This window comes from Kogia breviceps, chromosome X (genome assembly GCF_026419965.1).
Source record: "Kogia breviceps isolate mKogBre1 chromosome X, mKogBre1 haplotype 1, whole genome shotgun sequence".
NCBI lineage: Eukaryota > Metazoa > Chordata > Mammalia > Artiodactyla > Physeteridae > Kogia > Kogia breviceps.
Window position 1 is genome coordinate 4,364,445 of NC_081330.1, and position 19,116 is coordinate 4,383,560.

Here is a 19,116-nt window from a genome sequence, read left to right on the forward strand (position 1 = left end):
TTCCAGTTTTATTGAAATATAGGTGACATACAGCACTGTGTAAGTTTAGATACAGCATAATGATTTGACTTACATACATCATGAAATTATTACCACAGTAAGTTTAGTGAACATGAATCATCTCATATAGATACCAAATAAAAGAAAAAGAAGAAGCATATTTTTCATTGTGGTGAAAACTCTTAGGATGTACTCTCTTAACAACTTTCATGTGTAACATATGGCAGTGTTAATTACAGTTATCATGTAAAATATTTGTCTAATACTTACTTATCTTATAACAGGAAGTTTCTACCTTTTGACTGCCTTCATCCAGTACCCCCTCCCCTAACCCCGACCTCCGGTAACCACAAATCTCATCTCTTTTTCTATCGGTTTGTTTGTTTTTGAGGTATAACTGACCTACAACATTATGTTAGTTCCTGGTGTACAACATAGTGATTCTGTATTTCTATACATTTCTTAAATTATCACCACAATCAGTCTAGTTACCATCTGTCACTATTCAAAGATATTATGTTATTTTTGACTATATTCCCCACACTGTACATTTCATACCCATGACTCATTTATTTTGTAGCTGGAAGTTGTACTTCTTAATCTCCCTCACTTATTTCTCTCCTCCCTTCCTCTCCTCCCCTCTGGCAGCCACCTGTTTATTCTCTGTATCTATGACTCTGTTTTGTTATGTTTGTTAATTTGCTTTTTTAGAGTCCACATATAAATGCAGTTATACAGTATTTGTCTTTCTCTGTCTGACTTATTTCACTTAGCATAATACCCTGTAGGTTCATCCATGTCACAAATGACAAGATTTCATCCTTTTTTGTGGCTGAGTAATATTCCATTACACACACACACACACACACACACACACACACACTCCACATCTTTTTTAAACATTCATCTATCAATGGACACTTAGGATGCCTCTATCTCTTAGCTACTGTAAATAAGGCTTCAGTGAACATTAGGGGTACATATATCTTTTTGAATTAGTGTTTTTGTTTTCTTCAGATAAATCCCCAGGAGTGGAATTGCTGGATCACATGGTAGTTCTAGTTTTCATTTTTTGAGGAACCTCTATACCATTTTCCATAGTGGTGGCACCAGTTTATGTTCCTGCCAACAGTGCACAGGGGTTCCCTTTTCTTCACATCATCACCAACACTTGTTATCTGTTGTCTTTTTTTAAATAATAGCCATTCTGACAGTGTAAGATGTTATCAAACTAGACTACTTTCTCATACCATATACAGAAATGATTAAAGACTTAAATGGATTAAAGACTTAAATGTAAGACCTGAAACCATAAAAATCCTAGAAGAAGACACAGGCAGTATGCTCTTTTTTTTTTTTTTTTTTTTTTTTTTTTTTTTTTTGCGGTATGCGGGCCTCTCACTGCTGCGGCCTCTCCCGTTGTGGAGCACAGGCTCCGGACGCACAGGCCCAGCGGCCATGGCTCACGGGCCCAGCCGCTCCGCGGCATGTGGGATCCTCCCGGACCAGGGCACGAACCCGTGTCTCCTGCATCGGCAGGCGGATTCTCAACCACTGCGCCACCAGGGAAGCCTGGCAGTATGCTCTTTGACATCAGTCTTAGCAATGTTTTTTTGGATATGTCTCCTCAGGCAGGAGAAACAAAAGCAAAAATGGGACTACATTCATTGAATCTTTTGAATAATCTGATGAGTATGGTAGGCTAAATAATGTCCCTCAAAGATACCTACTTCCTAATCCATGGAACCTGTGTATATTACCTTCTGTGACAAAAAGGTGAATATTGTCTTATATGGCAAAAGATGTGATTAAGTTAAAGATCTTGAGATGGGGAGAGTGTTCTGGATTATCCAGGCAGGCCCTAAATGCATTCATGGGTTTTCATATAAGAGGGAGGCAGAAGGAGATACTATTAGGGGGAGAAGGCAATGTGATTGAGGCAGAGAAAGAGATTTGAAGATGCTGCCCTTCTGATTTTGATGATGGAGAAAGGGGCCCAAAGTAGTGCAAGGAATGCAGCTCTAGAAACTTGAAAAGGCAAGGAATGGATTCTCTCCTAGTCTCTGGAGACATGGCCCTGCTGACACCTTAGTTTTAATGTAGTGAACACCATTGTGGACCTTTAGCCTGCAGAACTATAAGAGAATAAATGTGTATTGTTTTTAAACCATCAAGTTCATGGTAGTTTGTTATAGCAACCATAGGAAACTAATAGAGGATGTAAATTTTAACAATATTGAATGTTTCAATCTATAAAAATGGTGTATCTCTCCATTTATTTAGATCTTTAATTTTTTGGTAGTGTTAGGTTTCAGAGTATGTCTTGCACATATTTTGTTAAATTTATCTCTAAGTATTTCATATTTTGATACTGTTGTCAATGGTAGTTTTTCATAAACTTTTGATTTTAAATATTATTAGGTTTATAGGAAAGTTGCAGTAAATGATAGTTTTTTTTAAGTGTCCATTTTCTTATTGCTAGCATATAGAAATGCAGTACTTTTTTTGTATATTTACCTTGTATCCTGCAAATTTTGCTAAATTCACTTATTAGATTTAGTAGCTTCTTTGGTAGAGTATGTAAGATTTTCTACGTAGACATCATGTTGTCTGCAAATATCAGATTTACTCCTTCCTTTTGAGTCTTTATCCCTTTTATTTCTTTTTCTTGTATTATATTTGTGGCTAGGACCTCCAGTACAGTGTTGAATAGATGTATTGAAGTGGACATACTTGCCTGGTTTCCAATCTTAGGGGGAAGGTATTTAGTCTTTAACCATTCAGCATTTTTAACTAGGTTTTTTTTCTAGATACCCTTCTAGCCCTAATTAGTTTAGAGCTTTTATCTTGAGTGAGTAGTGAATTATGTCAGATTTTTTTTCTGGAACTATTGAATAATCATATGGCTTCTGTTTTTCATTCTATTAATACAGTGAGTTACATTAATTGATTTCCAATGTTAAGTGAAACTTGCAATCCTGGTTAAAGCACACTTAATCATAATGTAATATCACACCACACTTAATCATAATGTAATATCCTTTTTATATATTGCTGGATTCAATATCCTGTTTTTTAGGGGGTTTGCATCTGTCTTCATGAAGGATACTGGTATGTAGTTTTCTTTCTTGGTCAGGTTTGGGTATCAGGGTAATGCTGGCTTCATAAAATACACTGGGAAATGTTCCCCTCTCATCTTTTTCTGTAAGAGTTTGTGAAAAATTGGTACTGTTTCTTCCTTATGTGTTTGGTAGATTTTGTCTGGCCCTGACATTTTCTTTGTGAGAAGGAGTCCAACTGCAATTTCAGTTTTTTAAATAGATACAGGAATATGAATATTTCTTCTTGTGTGAACTTTAATAATGTCTTTATTTCAAAAAATTTATGTGCATAAAGTTGTTCATAATATCCACTTCTAATCCCTGTAATGTTTGTAGGATTTGTGGTGATGTCCCTGCTTTCATTCTTTGTATTGGTAATTTGTGTCTACACAAATTTTTTTCCTGATACCTCTAGGTATAGGTTTACCAATTTTCTTGATCTTTTCAGAGAACCAGCTTTTAGTTTCATTGATTTCTTTTTTTAAAAAATGTGGACCATTTTTACAGTCTTTATTGAATTTGTTACAGTATTGTTTCTGTTTTATGTTTTGGCTTTTTGGCCACAAGGCATATGGGATCTTAGCTCCCCGACCAGGGATTGAACCTGCACCCCCTGCACCGGAAGGCGACATTTTAATCACTGGACTGCCAGGGAAGTCCCTAGTTTCATTGATTTTTCTCTAACATGTTTCTTACGTAGTTCATTGATATTTGTGTGTATATTTATTATTTACTTCCATTCATTTTTAAAAAAATTTCCTTCTCTTCCTAGTTTTTTAAGGTGAATCATAGATCGTTGACTTGAGAACTTTTCTACTTAGCATTTGATGCTGTAAATTCCCCTTAAGTATTGCTTTAGCTATATCTCACATATTTGGGTATGTTGTGTTTTCACTTTCATTTAGTCCAGAATTTAAAAATTTTTCCTTGGGTGTTTTTTTTTCTTCTTTTACCTATGGATTATTTAGAAGAGTATTGTTTAATTTGTAAGTATTTTGAGAATTTTTCAAATATCTTTATGTTATTGATTTTTAGTTTAATCTCATTGTGCTTAGAGATTTACTTTGTATGATTTCAGTCCTTTTACATTTGTTGAGGCTTGTTTTATGGCCCAGAATTCAGTCTGTCTTGGTGAATGTTCCATGTGCACCCAAATTTGCACTTGAATTTGTATTCTGCTGTTGTTGGGAGGAATGCTTTATCAATATCAATTAGGTCATGTTGGTTGATAGTGTTATCACAAACTTGTATATCCTTAGTTGATAGTGTTATTACAAACTTGTATATCCTTAGTAATTCTCTATGTGTTCTATCAGTTACTGAGAAGTGTTAATTTCCAGTAATAGTTGTGGATTTTTCTGTTTCTCCTTAATGTTTTAATTATTAATGTTTTCTACGTGATTTTGAAGCTTTGCTATTAGGTACATAAATATTTACAGTTGTTAGATCCTCCTTCAGCACAAATCACCTCTTTATCATTATGTATGCCCCTGTTTGTCCCTGGTAATATTCCTTGTTCAAAAATATATCTTAACCTTATATCGTGGTAGGCAGAATGGTTCCCCCAGAGATATCCAGGCCCTTAAGCCCCGGAACCTATGAATATGTTATGTTACACGGTAAGGGGGATTTTGCAGATGTCTTTAAGGTTACAGTATTAGTTTTTATTGCATCCGTGACAAATTACCATAGATTTAGTGTCTTAAAACTACACAAGCTTATTATCTCATAGTTCTGTAGGTCAGAAGTACAGGTACAGCCTGGCTCAGTTGCATCTTCTGCTTAGAGTCTCACAAGGCTGGAATCAAGGTGTCAGCAGGGCTCTGTTCCTTTCTTGAGGCTCTGGAGATTAATCTGCTTCCAAACTCATTTGGGTTGTTGTCAGAATTCAGTTCCTCGTGGTTGTAGGGCTCATGACCCCATTTCCTTGCTGGCTGTCAGCTAGGAGTTATTCTCAACTTCTAGAGTTGGCTTGCATTCCTTGGCTCATGACTCCCTTCCTCCATCTTCAAAGCCAGCAAAGGCAGGTGGAATCCTTCTCACTTTTGGAATCTCACCGACTTCCCCTTGTGCCTTTATCTCTCCTCTTCTGCCACATCTCTCTGACTTACTTGTATGCCTTCCTCTTCTGCTTTTAAGGGCTCATATGATTACATTGGACACAACTGGATAATCTGGGATGATCTCCATATTTCAAAATTAGCTGATTAGTACCCTTAATTCCATCTGCAAAGTCCTTTCATGGTAGTACGTAGATTGAATAACTGAGGGCAGGAATCTTGGCGAACATATTTAGAATTCTGCCTGCCACAGTTGTGGACTTTAAGATAGGAAGGGTATCCTGGATTATTCAGGAGGACCCAATCTAATCACATGAGCTCTTAAAAGCATAGCACTTTCTCTGGAAGCAGGAGCCATAGGGCAAAAGAAGTCCGAAGCATGAGAAAGATTCGATATGCTGCTCCTGGCTTTGAGTGTAAAGGCCTATTATGTTCTTCTCAGAGAGAGAACTCTAGGACCTACAGGCAGCCCCCAGCTGACAGCCAGCAAAGAAACTAAGATCTTAGCCCTACAACCGCAAGAAATAGGATTGCCAACAACCTGAATGAAGTTGGAAGCAGGTTCTTCCCAGAGTCACCTGAGAAGAGCCCAGCCAACTGACATCTTGATTTCATTTATGAGACTCTGAGCAGAGAAACCAACTAAGCCTGTCTGGACTTCTGACATACACAACTGTGAGATAATAAATTTGCATTCTTTTAAGCTGCTAAGTTTGTGGTAATTTGTTATAGCAGCAATAGAAGACTAAAACAGATATTAATAAACTCACTCTGACTTTCTTCTGGTTAGTGTTTGCCTGGTATAACTTTTTCTGTCCTTATTATCTATCTCTCACTTTGTAGATAGATAAAGTAGGTTTCTTATAGATAGCATATAGTTATCTTGCTGTTTTAAATCCAGCCTGACAATCTTTGTCTTTTAATTGGTATTTAGACCATTTATATTTCATGTAATTGTCCATAGGGTTGGGTTCTAACTGCCTTCTTACTGCAGTCTGGAAATTGCCTCCAAAGCAGTAAGCTGGGGCATTGATAGAGTTTATCTCCTTTGTTTTCTTTCTTTCTGCCGTCACGGTCCTTCACTGCCTGTTGTTCACTGTCTGAAAACTGTTGTTTCATATATTTTCTCCAGTTTCTTGTTTAAGGAAAACTCCATCCCTCTTACTGTATCAAAGCTGGAAGTAGAAGTCCTCAACAATGTAATTTCTAATTAATATTTTAAAAACATCCTCTTCATGAAGTCCCTTTTATGTGAAATATAAGTGTATGTTTGTATATATAATTCAGTCACAAAAAGGATAATACACATACTAAAATATTACTATATTTGAATATGGCAGATGGCTACCTGCTTAAAAATAGAATCAAATAATTAGTCACTGACAGAACTTGACCATATCCTGAGCCTGTCAACTTTTTTCAGTCTCCATGTCTCAAGGGCTAGTTCCTTCTGCTTGGAATGCTTCCTCAGCTCATATCCTTTCCTGCCTGGCAGCTTTCCATGTATCCTCCAGAACCAGCTCCAGGGTCATCACCTCTCTGCTTCCCAGTCCCCCCAGACAGAATCCATATTTCCTCTTCTGCGCTGCCATCACACTCTACCCATAGAACCATTATGGCACATGCCATGCTGTGTTGTAATTATATGTTTCTGTGTGGACTCCCCCTCCTACCAGGAAGCCCTGGAAAGCAGGAAACTTATTTTAGTCTTCTTTATATTTGTCTTATCCTCTAACAACAGTATGTCTTCTACATAGAATTTTTGATATATGATTATTGAATTAGTGACTCTTTTCATGTGCTAAAAAGCAATGCTGTTACTACTTCTCATTTTAATATCGCATATTTGTAAATGTGAATCCTCTTTAATCATTTTGCTTTTCTCCTAGTAAATTCCTCATCTATGCCTGTCTGCTGCTATTCTCTGTGTTGCTGGCCCTTCGTCTGGATGGCATCATTCAGTGGAGTTACTGGGCTGTCTTTGCTCCAATATGGCTGTGGAAGTTAATGGTCATTGTTGGAGCCTCGGTTGGAACTGGAGTCTGGGCACGAAATCCCCAATATCGGTAATACTGCTTTATAAAACCTTTTGGTCTCTACTCTGAGCCGGGGGGTGGGGGCAGTATCTTGTTTTTCACTTTTGATAAAGTCAGGACTATTTTCTTTTCTACCTGTCTGAGGTTTTATAAGAACTATAATGTAGGCAAGCTGAGTTCTTTTCTAAGTTTTTAAAAATTAAGTGTTTGATATCCACTTTTTATAAATGCACTGTTATTTTAGGTGCTAAGTTCCTAGCCAGCCTACAAAAGCTTAAGTAATCTAACATGCATCCAAAATATAGAACTGTTATACCGTGCTAGACAAGGACGTATAAAACCATCATGTTTGTAGGAGCAGTTCTACAAACCACAGTTCTAGCTTTGGCCCTCAGGGATATATCCTCCTCCACTCAGTCCTGGAACTGGGTCTCCCCTTGTCCCAGTCTCCTAGTCCTGGGGTTTTAGGACTGTTAGTGTGGAGGAGGCAGCTTGGCCAGGAAACAGTGAGGTCCTGAGACAGGAAAAGGTGAGACCCAAAAGATTACCTGTGTGGCCATAAATCTTCTATTTTTTATGAGATATTTTCAGATATCTAATATTTGCTACTCAAAGAATGAAAAGTTACATAGCTAAACATTTTAAGTTCCACTAGTTATTTAGAAGCTATCTGAGCTTTCCTCTGTTGGTTAAATTTGATTCCTTTCAAGATTCCCTTAAGAAAAGGAATTGTGTGTGCATAGCTGAATGTCCCGAACGTACAGACATGGTCATTCTAGTGTCAGTACTGTCCAATGGAACATCGTTGGGTCCTATAGAAATAACCACTGACCTCATTTTCTCTGTGTCCTAAACTTACAAGTATTTACCACCAACATGACACATCACAATTGTTCATCTATATTTTGAATGAAGCCCTGTCAGCCTTGCAAATGCATCGTTAAGCATTTTCCTGATTAGTGGCCTTACTGTTTTTAATTGTTAACCTGTTAAGTCCAAGAATGGTCCTTAAGCAGCTTTAACTGATTTAAAGAACAGTTTTAATGGCTCTTTTTTATCATCTGCAGGTGTCACTTCATCCTAATGGAATAGAAAGGAAAATAAAAAGGCATTCACAATTTTATTTGCATTTTAAAATAGTACCTAACCACAGTTACTGTATTTTCTTGAAATATAACACACACTTATTCATAAAACTAGAGCTATTTTGATAGTATTGCATGAAATGCGATTTACATGGTTTTTAATTCACTGAGAGACAGGGATCGTGAGATTTAAGGGATATTTGTCAGTTTTTAGCAGTAGAAGCAATCAGCTTAAATAATCTTGGAAGTAGTTGAATTTAAAGTTGTGAACAAAAGTGTTTACGTGCGCTGTCAGGAAATAATAACTGTGGCTGTCGCTTCTGAGAATATCTTTATTCAGTTCAAAGTCTAAGTCTGGTTTGGTTGTAAATGTTCATTTCTTGTCCTGTAGTAGTTCTTTGATGTTTGAAAGATGGCCTATTAAGGAGGAATGTTAATTTGGCTTTCTACCTGATTTTCCTTCGCCTTTTGTCACATTTACAAATACAGTCCTTAGTATCCACATAAGTGGGTATTTGCGCTGAGCTGCTGGCGTGTTACGGAGATTCCCAACTGAGGGTGTTTTTCTTCTCCTTGTGTCCCTTTCTAGAGCAGAAGGGGAGACGTGTGTGGAGTTCAAGGCGATGCTGATCGCGGTGGGCATCCACTTGCTCCTGCTGATGTTTGAGGTGCTGGTGTGTGACAGGATCGAGAGGGGCAGCCACTTCTGGCTCCTGGTCTTCATGCCGCTCTTCTTCGTTTCCCCAGTGTCTGTGGCAGCTTGTGTTTGGGGTTTTCGACATGACAGGTCACTGGAGGTGAGATTTTTGTCTATTTAGGAAGGTTTTAAAAAGCAAACTCTTTCGGTCGGTTATTGTAATGGAGACTTCTTGTCCTTTGTTAGGATGAGGTTGATCGCTCACGCTGCATCATGGTGTATAAGGAAACGAAAGATGATGGAAGTCATCACGTTTCTCTTTCTTGACTTAGAACGCTGGTTTTTCACCGAGGCCATCAGGCTTCTTCTAGCTTCACGTCTTTCCCTGCCCACCTGGATCAGCCGGCTTCTCCTGAGAAACAGAACCAGTAGGATAGACGTAGATGTAGATAGAGATGTAGATGTGCAGATAGATATACACACGAGGAGGTTTATTTGAAGGAGCTGGCGAGTCTGAAATTGATGGTGCAGGCTGGCGGGCTGGAGATTCAGCAGGATTTCTCCCTCTCCAGGAAACCTCAGTTTTTGCTCTTCAGGCCGTTTAACTGATTGGATGAGACCTACCCACATCCTGGAGGGAGGTCTCCTTTTCTTAAAGTCAGTACCCTCACAGGTTAAAGGACCGGGTACTACAGCCCAGCCAAGTGGGCGTGTAAAATTAGCCAGTACAGCACCTCAGACCCCATGACCAGCACTTTGTCTGCTCTCTGGTTAGCTTATCCTGATGGGCCTATATGTTCATTTAGTAAGCATTTACCAAGTATTTACTATATGCCAAGCCCTCTTGGCCTAAACATAGGGGATACACACACGAATGAAAAAGCAATACTAGCAATGCTAACAGTAGTAATGAAAATAATAGCAGATAATATTTATTGACCACTTGGTGTGTACCCGGCCTGGGGCTGGGTGCTTCCATGCAGTAGGATCTCATTGAAGATCTGCAACAACCCCGTGACGTGGCTGCAGTTGCCACCCCTGCTTTCCAGAAAGGGTAGGGAATTTGTTCCTGGCCGCTTATCCAGGGACAGGGACAGGATTCCATTGCAGAGGCAGCCCGACTCCAAAGCCCGTGCGCCGACTGCCCAGAAGCTGAGGGCCCACAGCCGGGTCTCGAATGGCTCGAGGGGGGAAACTGGACACTGTGGATGCCGTGCTGAGCTGCGTGGGTGGAGAGCGGAGGAAGAAGGCCGCAGTTGGTCGGAAGGGAGAGTGGGAGCTGGTGGGTGGCAGCTCAGGGTACGTGAACCTGGCAAGGGAGGTACCCACAGTGGGAGAGTGATGGAGCCAGGCCCCCGGGCACCAGGTGGGAATAGGGCCCCGAGCGACAGGAGCGGCTGCGCCTGGCACAGGGAGAGCGGCCCCTCAGCCCTGGTCCGGGTGGCCGCGGAGGGAGGGGAGCCCTGGGGGCCCGCTCTCAGCCTCCCTGCGCCTGCCCTCCCGCTTCAGACCCTCTGCCCCGCCGGGTCCTCCAAAACTTTGCTCCTGAACTGGTGCCCTCTGTCCAGCGACCTCGCTCTCTCATCTGAAAGGGAAAACACAACAGCAGCAGCAATACCCCCCTCAGGCCTCTGTTGGCCTCTCGTGCCTCTTCCTTCCCCACAGACAGGCTCTGGGAAGCGGTGCGGCAGGGGCCCCGCGTTCCCCGTGCCCTGTGGCCTCATCCGGGGGCCTCTTGAGCCCCCGTCTTGTCTGGCCACTGGCCGCTCGGTGGCTCCTGACACCCCGGGTCCCTCGACCAGTCTGGCCACCTCTGCCTGCGTTCGGCCCCTTCTCGCACAGCGCTGTCCCTTAGGAGTCTAGTCGTGGGCACTTTCTGTCCTCAACTGTGCACACGTCCTCTGAATGATCTTGTCCACACTGCCTGCCTCCGCTGCCACTTACATGCTCTCGCTTCCTAAATTCGCATTTGTAAACTTTGATGTCTACACGAGCTCCAGACTCCTTATCCAACTTCCCCTGAGTCTGTATTCCCTGTATTAGGTGGAGGCACCATTTCCACCCAGTCACACTTACCTTTCTACTTTGTGCCTCTGCTGCTTTGCGTTTTTCTCTGTCATCTGAGCAAAATGAAGTAAAGCCAAGCTTTAAAAATCATTTATAAAAGCCTGCATTAAACAGAATCACTGAGATCACAGATTCTCGGTTTTACCTATTTGGGGCCGTGTTTCTCAGTGGGGGCTGGGTATGCTCTTGGCCTTTCGGATAGGAAATGTCCCGTTGGACAGGACTCTGCCCTGCATGTCAGGACACTTACCCCTGGCCTCTGCTCAACACTAAACACTGGCGAAGGTGCTCCCTCAAGTCGCTGTGACAGCCATTAGGGCCCCTGCACATTTCTTAGCTCTTTCGCAGGTGAGCAGCATTACCCGGGTTGAAAAGCACTGAGGAAGTTCTGTACATACTGTCGGAGGAGGGCTGAGGAGGAGGGTTAAGAAAACTGAAAATTTGGAACTTTGTTTCTTAGAAAGTAAAAGCATATACAGGGGTTAGGACTGTACTGGGCATGAAACCGTATTTTCCCACTCTTGGCAGTGTACCTACGAGAAGAAAGCACATGCCAAGAGCTGAGCTCCCTCTTGGTTCTTGTGTCCCAGGAGGAGTACCTACGTTGGCTAGGGGGTGACTGGGGCTAGGTTCCCCCAGAGCCCTGGAGGAGGAGTCTGGGTGAGCCAGGGTGCCCTGTGTAGGTAGGAAGGGGATGGTATTTTTCAGGCAGAGGAAATAACACATAAGAAGCCACAGATGCAGAAGAAAGTCTGTCATGTTGAGTGGACCAGTGACTCAGATATGACTGGAGCACAGTTTTGCAGGATGCAGAGAGTCCTAGAGGTGGAACATGGTGATGGTGTCACAGCTACAGTCATATGGTGGTCCTATGAAAGAATGTACTCAGTACCATTTAACTGTACCCTGAAAGACGGTCAAGACAAAGAGGGTAAGTTTTACAGTATGTGTATTTTTCCACAGTAAAAAGAAAAAAAATGCCCGGAGCATGAAGTGTGAAGGAGGGAGCCGGGGAGGAGGGGGTCTGCGTAGAGGGATTGGGGTGAGAAAGGGCCAGTCCTCAGTCCTCGAGGCGTTGCTGAGCTTCCCAGGGCACCATAATGAGTTCACAGGGGCACCATGGGATACCGGACATTTTTGAGGGAAAAGCAGTGATCCCTGGCATCTGTAGGGACACCCTACGAACTACTAGCTCCATGTAGTTCACGGCTTTATTATTAGGTCACACTACATTCATTTCGGTGGTGTCATGGAAGAGTCTAAGTTCTTGGCAGTTGCTGGGATGAGAAGGCGATACTGTGCAGAAGTCCGTACGGAGTGCAGGTGATGAGGGTGGCAGCGTTCTGAGGGATGGTGCAGTGCCAACAGGCACACGCTTCCCACTAGGAATGACTGGTCGTTAGTTAAGAGTGGAACACATATAATATTTTTCTTTCAATTAACGTGAGGTATTTTTTTTTTAGATGGCTACTTAAGATAAGTACTCAGTTTAGATCTAATGACTTAAATCAGTGGAACTGTCAGGTGTTTCTTTTGGCCCAGAGGCCTCAGAAAGAATTGCTGAGTCGCTAAATGCCCTGGGAACTGGGAACTTTGGGGCAGCTCTGGGCCAGGTCACGTGGCGTCCTGTGACGTCCATCCTGTGGGCAGCGCTGAGCCCTCGAAGGGCAGCGAGCCCTGGAGCCAGAGGGAGGGCCCCCTGCGGGGCATCCGGGAGCAGGGGGGCTCAGGTTGGGGGCCGGGCCACGGGCGCTAGAGAAGTGTGCGCCGTGGGGCACAGGGCGGAGGGCCTGAGCCCGAGAGTGTGGGCAACACAGTGCGGGCTGCCCTCCTGTGTCCTGATCTGGGGAATCAGGCCACCGCAGTAGCTCCCGGTGAGACAGCGTGAAGGCAGCAGGGTGCGCGGGGTGGGGTGATGAACTCGGGGGGAGAAGGGCTTCCTCTGAAGCGCCTCAGGGAGAGTCGGCTCTGGGCCACAGCAGGAAGGCCAAGGTGGAGACCGAGCGTGGAGAAGCGAGCAGCTGGAGGTCGCGGCGGTGGGCCAGGGATGTGAAGGCTGGCTCTACCCCCCACCCCAGGGCGGGCCAAGGGAGTGAAAGCACGTGTTTCTGAGTCTCTACAGTGGGAGAGGGCTGAGTTTAAGGCTTTGGGGGGGCCTCACCATTTAAGGAGAGGAAAAGGCACATGAAAGGGAAGTGTCCGGGACCAGGAAGTTGGCGAGACTGCACGCTGGGATCCTCGGAGGAGGGAGGAGCGGTGGGCAGTCTCCCCACTGCAGAGACGCCCAGTATGATGCCAGCTGAAGCGGTCCGACGCTACAGAGCTGATCAGGTGACCTTCATGAAAGCAGTTTCCGGGTGGTCCTGAGGGTGGAGGCCGGGCCACAGTGGGTGGAGCTTGGAGTGGCAGGGCTGGCCATAGGGACTCAAGTGTCCACGGTGTCTCACAAAGCTTGATGGTAACACAAAGCGAGAGCTAGGGCTGGGAGGGGTACCGGATCAAGGGAAGGGTGGGTTCATTGGGTCCTGGGGTAATTTTGTGTTGAATGGGAATAAGTTGAACACGTTTCTGTGCTTCTGGGAAGGATCGTGGCGTGGCGGGGTTAAAGATGCAGTAAAGAATCCATAATTGATGTCTTGGTGTGACAGGGTCCTCGAGGAGCCAGAAAGGAAGGTGTGGGATGCAGACTGAGTTCCAGGTGCAAGAAGAAGGCGGTACAGGGATGATTAAGAACAGAGATGTCTGTGGGTAGGCGCAGGAAGGAAGCTGGGGGAGACCCCTAGAGACTGCCTCTGCAGATCGCGAGCCTGGAAACAGGTCATTGCCTGGATGAGCATAAAGGGCCGAGCAGCCACTTAGCAGAGAGGACGAGGCACAAGGCCAGGGCCAGGTTTCTCCTTGACACAGCACTGCTTTGCTCCTCCAGTGCTGAAAATCAGGAGGTTGCAAGCGTGACATAATACAACTTTCGCTGCCTTATAACTTGCATTGCCTTTTAGTGTGCTCACCAAAGAGCTGCGGTATTGAATGCAACCATCATTTTGTTTAACTGATTCTTCTCTTCATTTTTAGTTAGAAATCCTGTGTTCTGTCAACATTCTCCAGTTCATATTCATTGCCTTAAGACTGGACAAGATCATCCACTGGCCGTGGCTTGTATGTAACTTTTTAAATCCTTAAATAAACTTTTCTTTCTGTTATAAAAGTTATTCGTGTTTATTGTAGAAATGTCAGGAAAGACAGGCAAGCGTAGGTAATAGGATAATAATCACCCGTAATCCACTGGGAGATAACATGGTTAGTGTTTTTTGTTTCCTTGTCTGGGGGTTTACTGTTTCCTAAAGATAATTGAGATCATACTGCATGTATAATTGGGTATCCTGCTTTGTTGTTCTAGTGTTGTATCATAAGCATTTTTACACGTCAATAAAAGGTTTTTATAAGCATAACCTTTCAAGTTTAATTGATGCAAAATAGTCTTCAAATACATTTACGAGACTGTCCCCTCATTTCCGAATATTGAAGTTGTTGCCGGTGTTTTACGATTATAAACCATGCTGCAGCATATAATTTTGTGCATAAAAATCTTTGCCTATTTTTTTTTCTCATTGTTTTCCTAGGAAAGTTACAGAAACAGTATTACTGGGCCAGAGGGTGGGAACTTTTTGAGATTTTGAAATACAAACTGCATTGCCAACTCCCTTTTCAAAAAAGCTGTGCCAGTTTACACTCCTGCCAGGGGTGAAGTCTGAGTCATGCTAGTGACCTCTTGCTTCCGTTAATGGGTGTTCGGTTCAAACCGATTGTGCATACATAGATAGATAGAAGAATGGATGGAGAGAGAGAGAGAGAGAGATGGCAAGCTGCAAATTAGAGAAGACAGTACGGTTTCAACTAGTAACGCGTAGAAAGAAGATGAGACAAAAGGTAGAAGAATTATCTTGTCTCTGGGAGGCGAGGTCTTGCCAGGATTTGGGGTTTTCTCCCCGCCCCCCCCCCCCCCGCTTGATGTGTACTTTTGTACATAAGACATTGTCTGTGAAAGATATAGTAAAAAAAAAAAAAAGAAAATATTCATTTGGCGACAAGGAGGAAAATAAGGGAATATAAGTTACCTCTCTAGTGAATAAAGACAAGATCCATCCCTTCTGCCTAAAGTCTTTGATAAAACATTCATAATAAAAAATACTGTGCAGGCACCCATCTTACATCTTCAGGGTGCTGTGTCTAGAGAACGATAGTTGGGTTCAGAGCTTTCTGTTGTGCCATGGAGGAAACAAATCTGGGTAAGAACAAAATTTTAGTGTAAGGTAAAATCAGAAAAAAAAAAAAGATTAGGAATCGTGCATGTTTTCTATAGATGAACAGAGGAATTTTTTCCAGCCCCAGTCCTGTGCGAGTCCCAGCAGCTGAAGCAGCCCGATTGCAGGTTCCCACAGTGTTCAAGAGAAACCCAGTGAGGCTGGTCACGAACATTCCAGGAGGATTAAAACTCATATACCAACTCAAGTCCTAGGTCTAAAAATGAAAGGTAAAAACTAAAGAACTGTTAGAAGAAAACATAGGAGAAAAATCTTTGGGATCTGGAGTTAGGTGAAGAGTTCCCGGAAATGGCACCAACAACGTGGTCTATAAAAGAAGCTCAAAATTGAAATGAAATTAATGAAAAGACAGGTCACAGACCAGGAGAAAATATTCGCAAAGCAGATGTCTAACCAAGGACACGTATCCAAAGCACGTAAAGAACTCTCAAAACTCCCAAAGCTCAACAACCTAATTTTACAATTGACAAAAGACTTGAACCGACAATTCACAAAGAAGATAGACGCGTGGCGGATAAGCACGCGAAAAGGACATCATTACCCATTAGGGAAAAGCAAATAAAAACGAGGATGAGGCGCCACAGCACACTCATCAAAATGGCAAAGATAAGAACCACAGCACCAAGTGCTGGGGTGGACCCGAGGGACCCGGACCCTTGCCCGTCGCTGGGAAAAATGCCAAACTGGGTAAACGCTCTGGAAAACGGCTTGGCAATTTCTTATAAATTGAACATGGAGTTACCATGTGACCTAGCCGTGCCGATCCTGGGTGTTTCCCTTGGAGAAATGTAAATGTACAGCCACACAGAAACCTGGGCACAGATGTTTATAGCAACCTTATTTGCAAGAGCCAGAAGCGGGAAAGCACCCACATCTCCTTCCCAGGGTGACTGGATAGCAGGCTGGGGTGCATCCATCCAGGGGAGCAGCGCTCAGCGGTGAAAAGGAGTGACGTGTAGATACACGCAAACAACCTGCGGGCATCTCAGAGATGTTCTGCTGATTGGGAGAAGGGAGCCTCAGAAGGTCACGTGCTGTATGAGTCCATCTCCATCACGTTCTTGAAGAGACCAAAGTGTCGTGATAGAGGACAGAGCAGTGGCTGCTGGGGGTTATGGGTGGGGCAAGGGGGTGACACAGTAATGGGAGAGCACGAGGGAGTCTGGCAGGGTGAAGGAGCTGCCCTGTGTCCCGCCCAAGGCTCCACAGATCTATACATGTGGGCGTGAAAGGTCATAGAACTGGACACCAAAGGATAACAGTCAATTTTACTGTTTTGTAAGGGGAGACAAAGGGACAACAGATGTACCCAAGGGGGCCGCGTGCAGAAGGGAGAAAAGGTCACGCGGGAGGAGCCCACTGAGGCCCCCAGGACTCATCGTGTGGGCTTGTGTGTGAGGGTGAAACAAGCTCTTTTTGGTGTGACAGCAACTGGCCCAGAACCCACCTGGGCGGGGCAGCGGAGGCCGAGTGGCGGAAGCCTCCCGGCCTCGACTTGAAAGTTCACGGAGGGCCTGGGCGCCCTGGGCAGCCCGAGTTGCCAAGGAGCCTTTGGCCACAGTGCCTCTGGCAGGATGGGACGTGACTGCGGAGGGGGGATGTCCGGGCGAGCCAGGGCGTGGGTGGAGGGGAGGCGGGCAGAGCCCGGGGCCCGCCAAGCGAGCTCACGCCTCAGGGAAGCGCCCGCGAGTCCCGTCACCCTGAGGGCTGCCGGGGCGACGGCAACCCCGACGTGACAGTGAGCGGCGGGTCCTCTTCCCACGCTGGCCCCGTCCAGGCCTGGTGCTGTCTTAAGCGCAGAGATCCCCGAAGGAGTTGGCTCCGCCTACCCTAAAGACCTCTCTTCCCTCCTCCTCGCTCAGGTCGTGTGTGTCCCCCTGTGGATTCTCATGTCTTTCCTGTGCCTGGTGGTCCTCTACTACATCGTGTGGTCCGTGCTGTTCCTGCGCTCCATGGACGTGATCGCGGAGCAGCGGAGGACACACATCACCATGGCGCTGAGCTGGATGACGATCGTCGTGCCGCTCCTTACTTTTGAGGTAAGCAGCTCCCGGGTGAGCCTGCCAGCAGAGGACCACAGGACAGTCGGAGCAGCCTTCCTCTGGGGGCCTGGGCGCCGGCGGTGAGAAGTGTACCTCTCCAGCCACCGTGCAGCCGAATGCATTGATTTGTCGTCCTCTAGAAAGAGAAAGTCGGATGTGGTATTTTTGTATTTGAGCCCTGTGGAGAATTCTAGAGTGGGCACTGTTGACTCCTCCAAAAGAACAGCAGCAAGAGTTTGCCATAACAATCCGGATGTTGGAAATGTTCTAGGTGGATGGATTTTGTTTAGTCCCGAAGAGCCATGTGAAAGCTCATCTTGTCCTTTCCCCGCAGAAGAGAGGGTTACTGTTGCCTCCTGTGGAGCAAACAGGAGACCTGACGAGGGAGGGGCAGTGCAGTCTGGCTTCAGAGAGGGTCTGTTTGCAGATGCTCCATCGACAGAACCTCACCTGTCTCTCTTTCCTTAGATCCTGCTGGTTCACAAGCTAGACGGCCACAACGCGTTCTCTTGTGTCCCCATATTTGTCCCGCTCTGGCTCTCCTTGATCACTCTGATGGCAACCACGTTCGGGCAGAAAGGCGGAAACCACTGTACGTACTCAGCTTTTCCGAAGCGCTTGAACTGTGTGTGTGTGCGTGCGTGTCTGTGTGCCTGTTGCGTGGCTGTGTGTGTGTGTGTGTGTGTGTGTGTGTGGCCCCGCTTTATGAAAAGATGAGCCTAAGGACCCCAATCAGGGAGTTTCCCTGGGAAAGGTAGGACTGAAGAAGGCCTGGAATCTTCCAGGGGAACGGCGTGCTCTCAGCCTTGCTTTCGTGGCCCTATGACCGGAGGGAGGCCTGAGCGCGGCAGGCAGCCTCTCTGAGCCCATGCCCTCCGCTGCAACCTGGGCACCAGGATTCCTTTTTCCCAGGGGCTCCTGAGGATTAGGTGAAAATCCACATCATCTACCAAACCCTGGCGTCCTCCTGGTGTCCGTTTTGTCCTCGCTCTCGCCGGCGTCATTCCTGACGTCTCCAAGTCTTGTCAGCGGTGCCCGGCTTCTCTCTCTCCCTCTCCACCTGTGTGCTGTGATAGCCCATTCTGAAGTGCTCTTTGATGAGGGCCCCCTCCTCACTAGACTCTGAGCTCCTTTGCATGTAGCCCCAGAGCACGCCCTTCTGGAAACTAATGCCACGGGGGATTTTTGCCCCAGGAGAGCCAGCACTAAGCTGACGGTTTAGTGGTACCCAGACCGGAAGAGCGGGCCTTGGAGAAGGAGCTTTGAGGCCTGGACCAACACATGCCTGCCATCTTCCCGGACCCCAGAGGGTGATGGAGATCCTTTTCTTGGGTGACATCCTTTGTCGCACATGTGTTTCTCCTGGGCCGGGAAGACTGGAGGATGTTGACATCATCCAGACACCGCAGATAAATGTGAGACTCGTGAGAGCAGTAGTTCGCAATACTGGAGGACCCATCAGAATCCCAGGACTGCCCCCTGACACCCCACCACAGTCTCTGGTTCAGGAGGTGTGGGCCGGGGCCCGAGATCACATCCCTAACAGGCCCCAGGGAGACATCTGGTAGCTGCCAGTCCAGGACTGCCACCTGCAGAGCCGCAGAGCTGCAGGGCTTCCTTCTTACCCTTAGTTGGTATTGAGGCCTCGCTCAGGCTTCATTCCCAAGGCATCAGGATAAAGCACTACAGTGTACAAGGAAAAGTTCTCATTCATGAAGGAAAAGTAACCTGAAATTCCATGGACACGAGTGTTTGAGAAAGTACAT

At 45.3% G+C, this 19,116-nt stretch overlaps 1 protein-coding gene across 2 annotated transcripts in view; it reads left to right on the top strand.

The window, feature by feature from the left end:
• The window catches only part of TMEM185A (transmembrane protein 185A), a 36,457-nt gene that overhangs the window by 15,689 nt on the left and 1,652 nt on the right, over window positions 1–19,116 (top strand). Inside the window, exons 2-6 of one of the 2 annotated variants that reach the window (XM_067024300.1) lie at window positions 7,051–7,227; window positions 8,872–9,079; window positions 14,059–14,142; window positions 17,171–17,347; window positions 17,819–17,942. In XM_067024300.1, the coding sequence (XP_066880401.1) occupies window positions 7,051–7,227; window positions 8,872–9,079; window positions 14,059–14,142; window positions 17,171–17,347; window positions 17,819–17,942 (770 nt within the window). The remainder of the gene's footprint in view (window positions 1–7,050; window positions 7,228–8,871; window positions 9,080–14,058; window positions 14,143–17,170; window positions 17,348–17,818; window positions 17,943–19,116) is intronic. The other variant, XM_067024301.1, reaches the window with a different exon arrangement.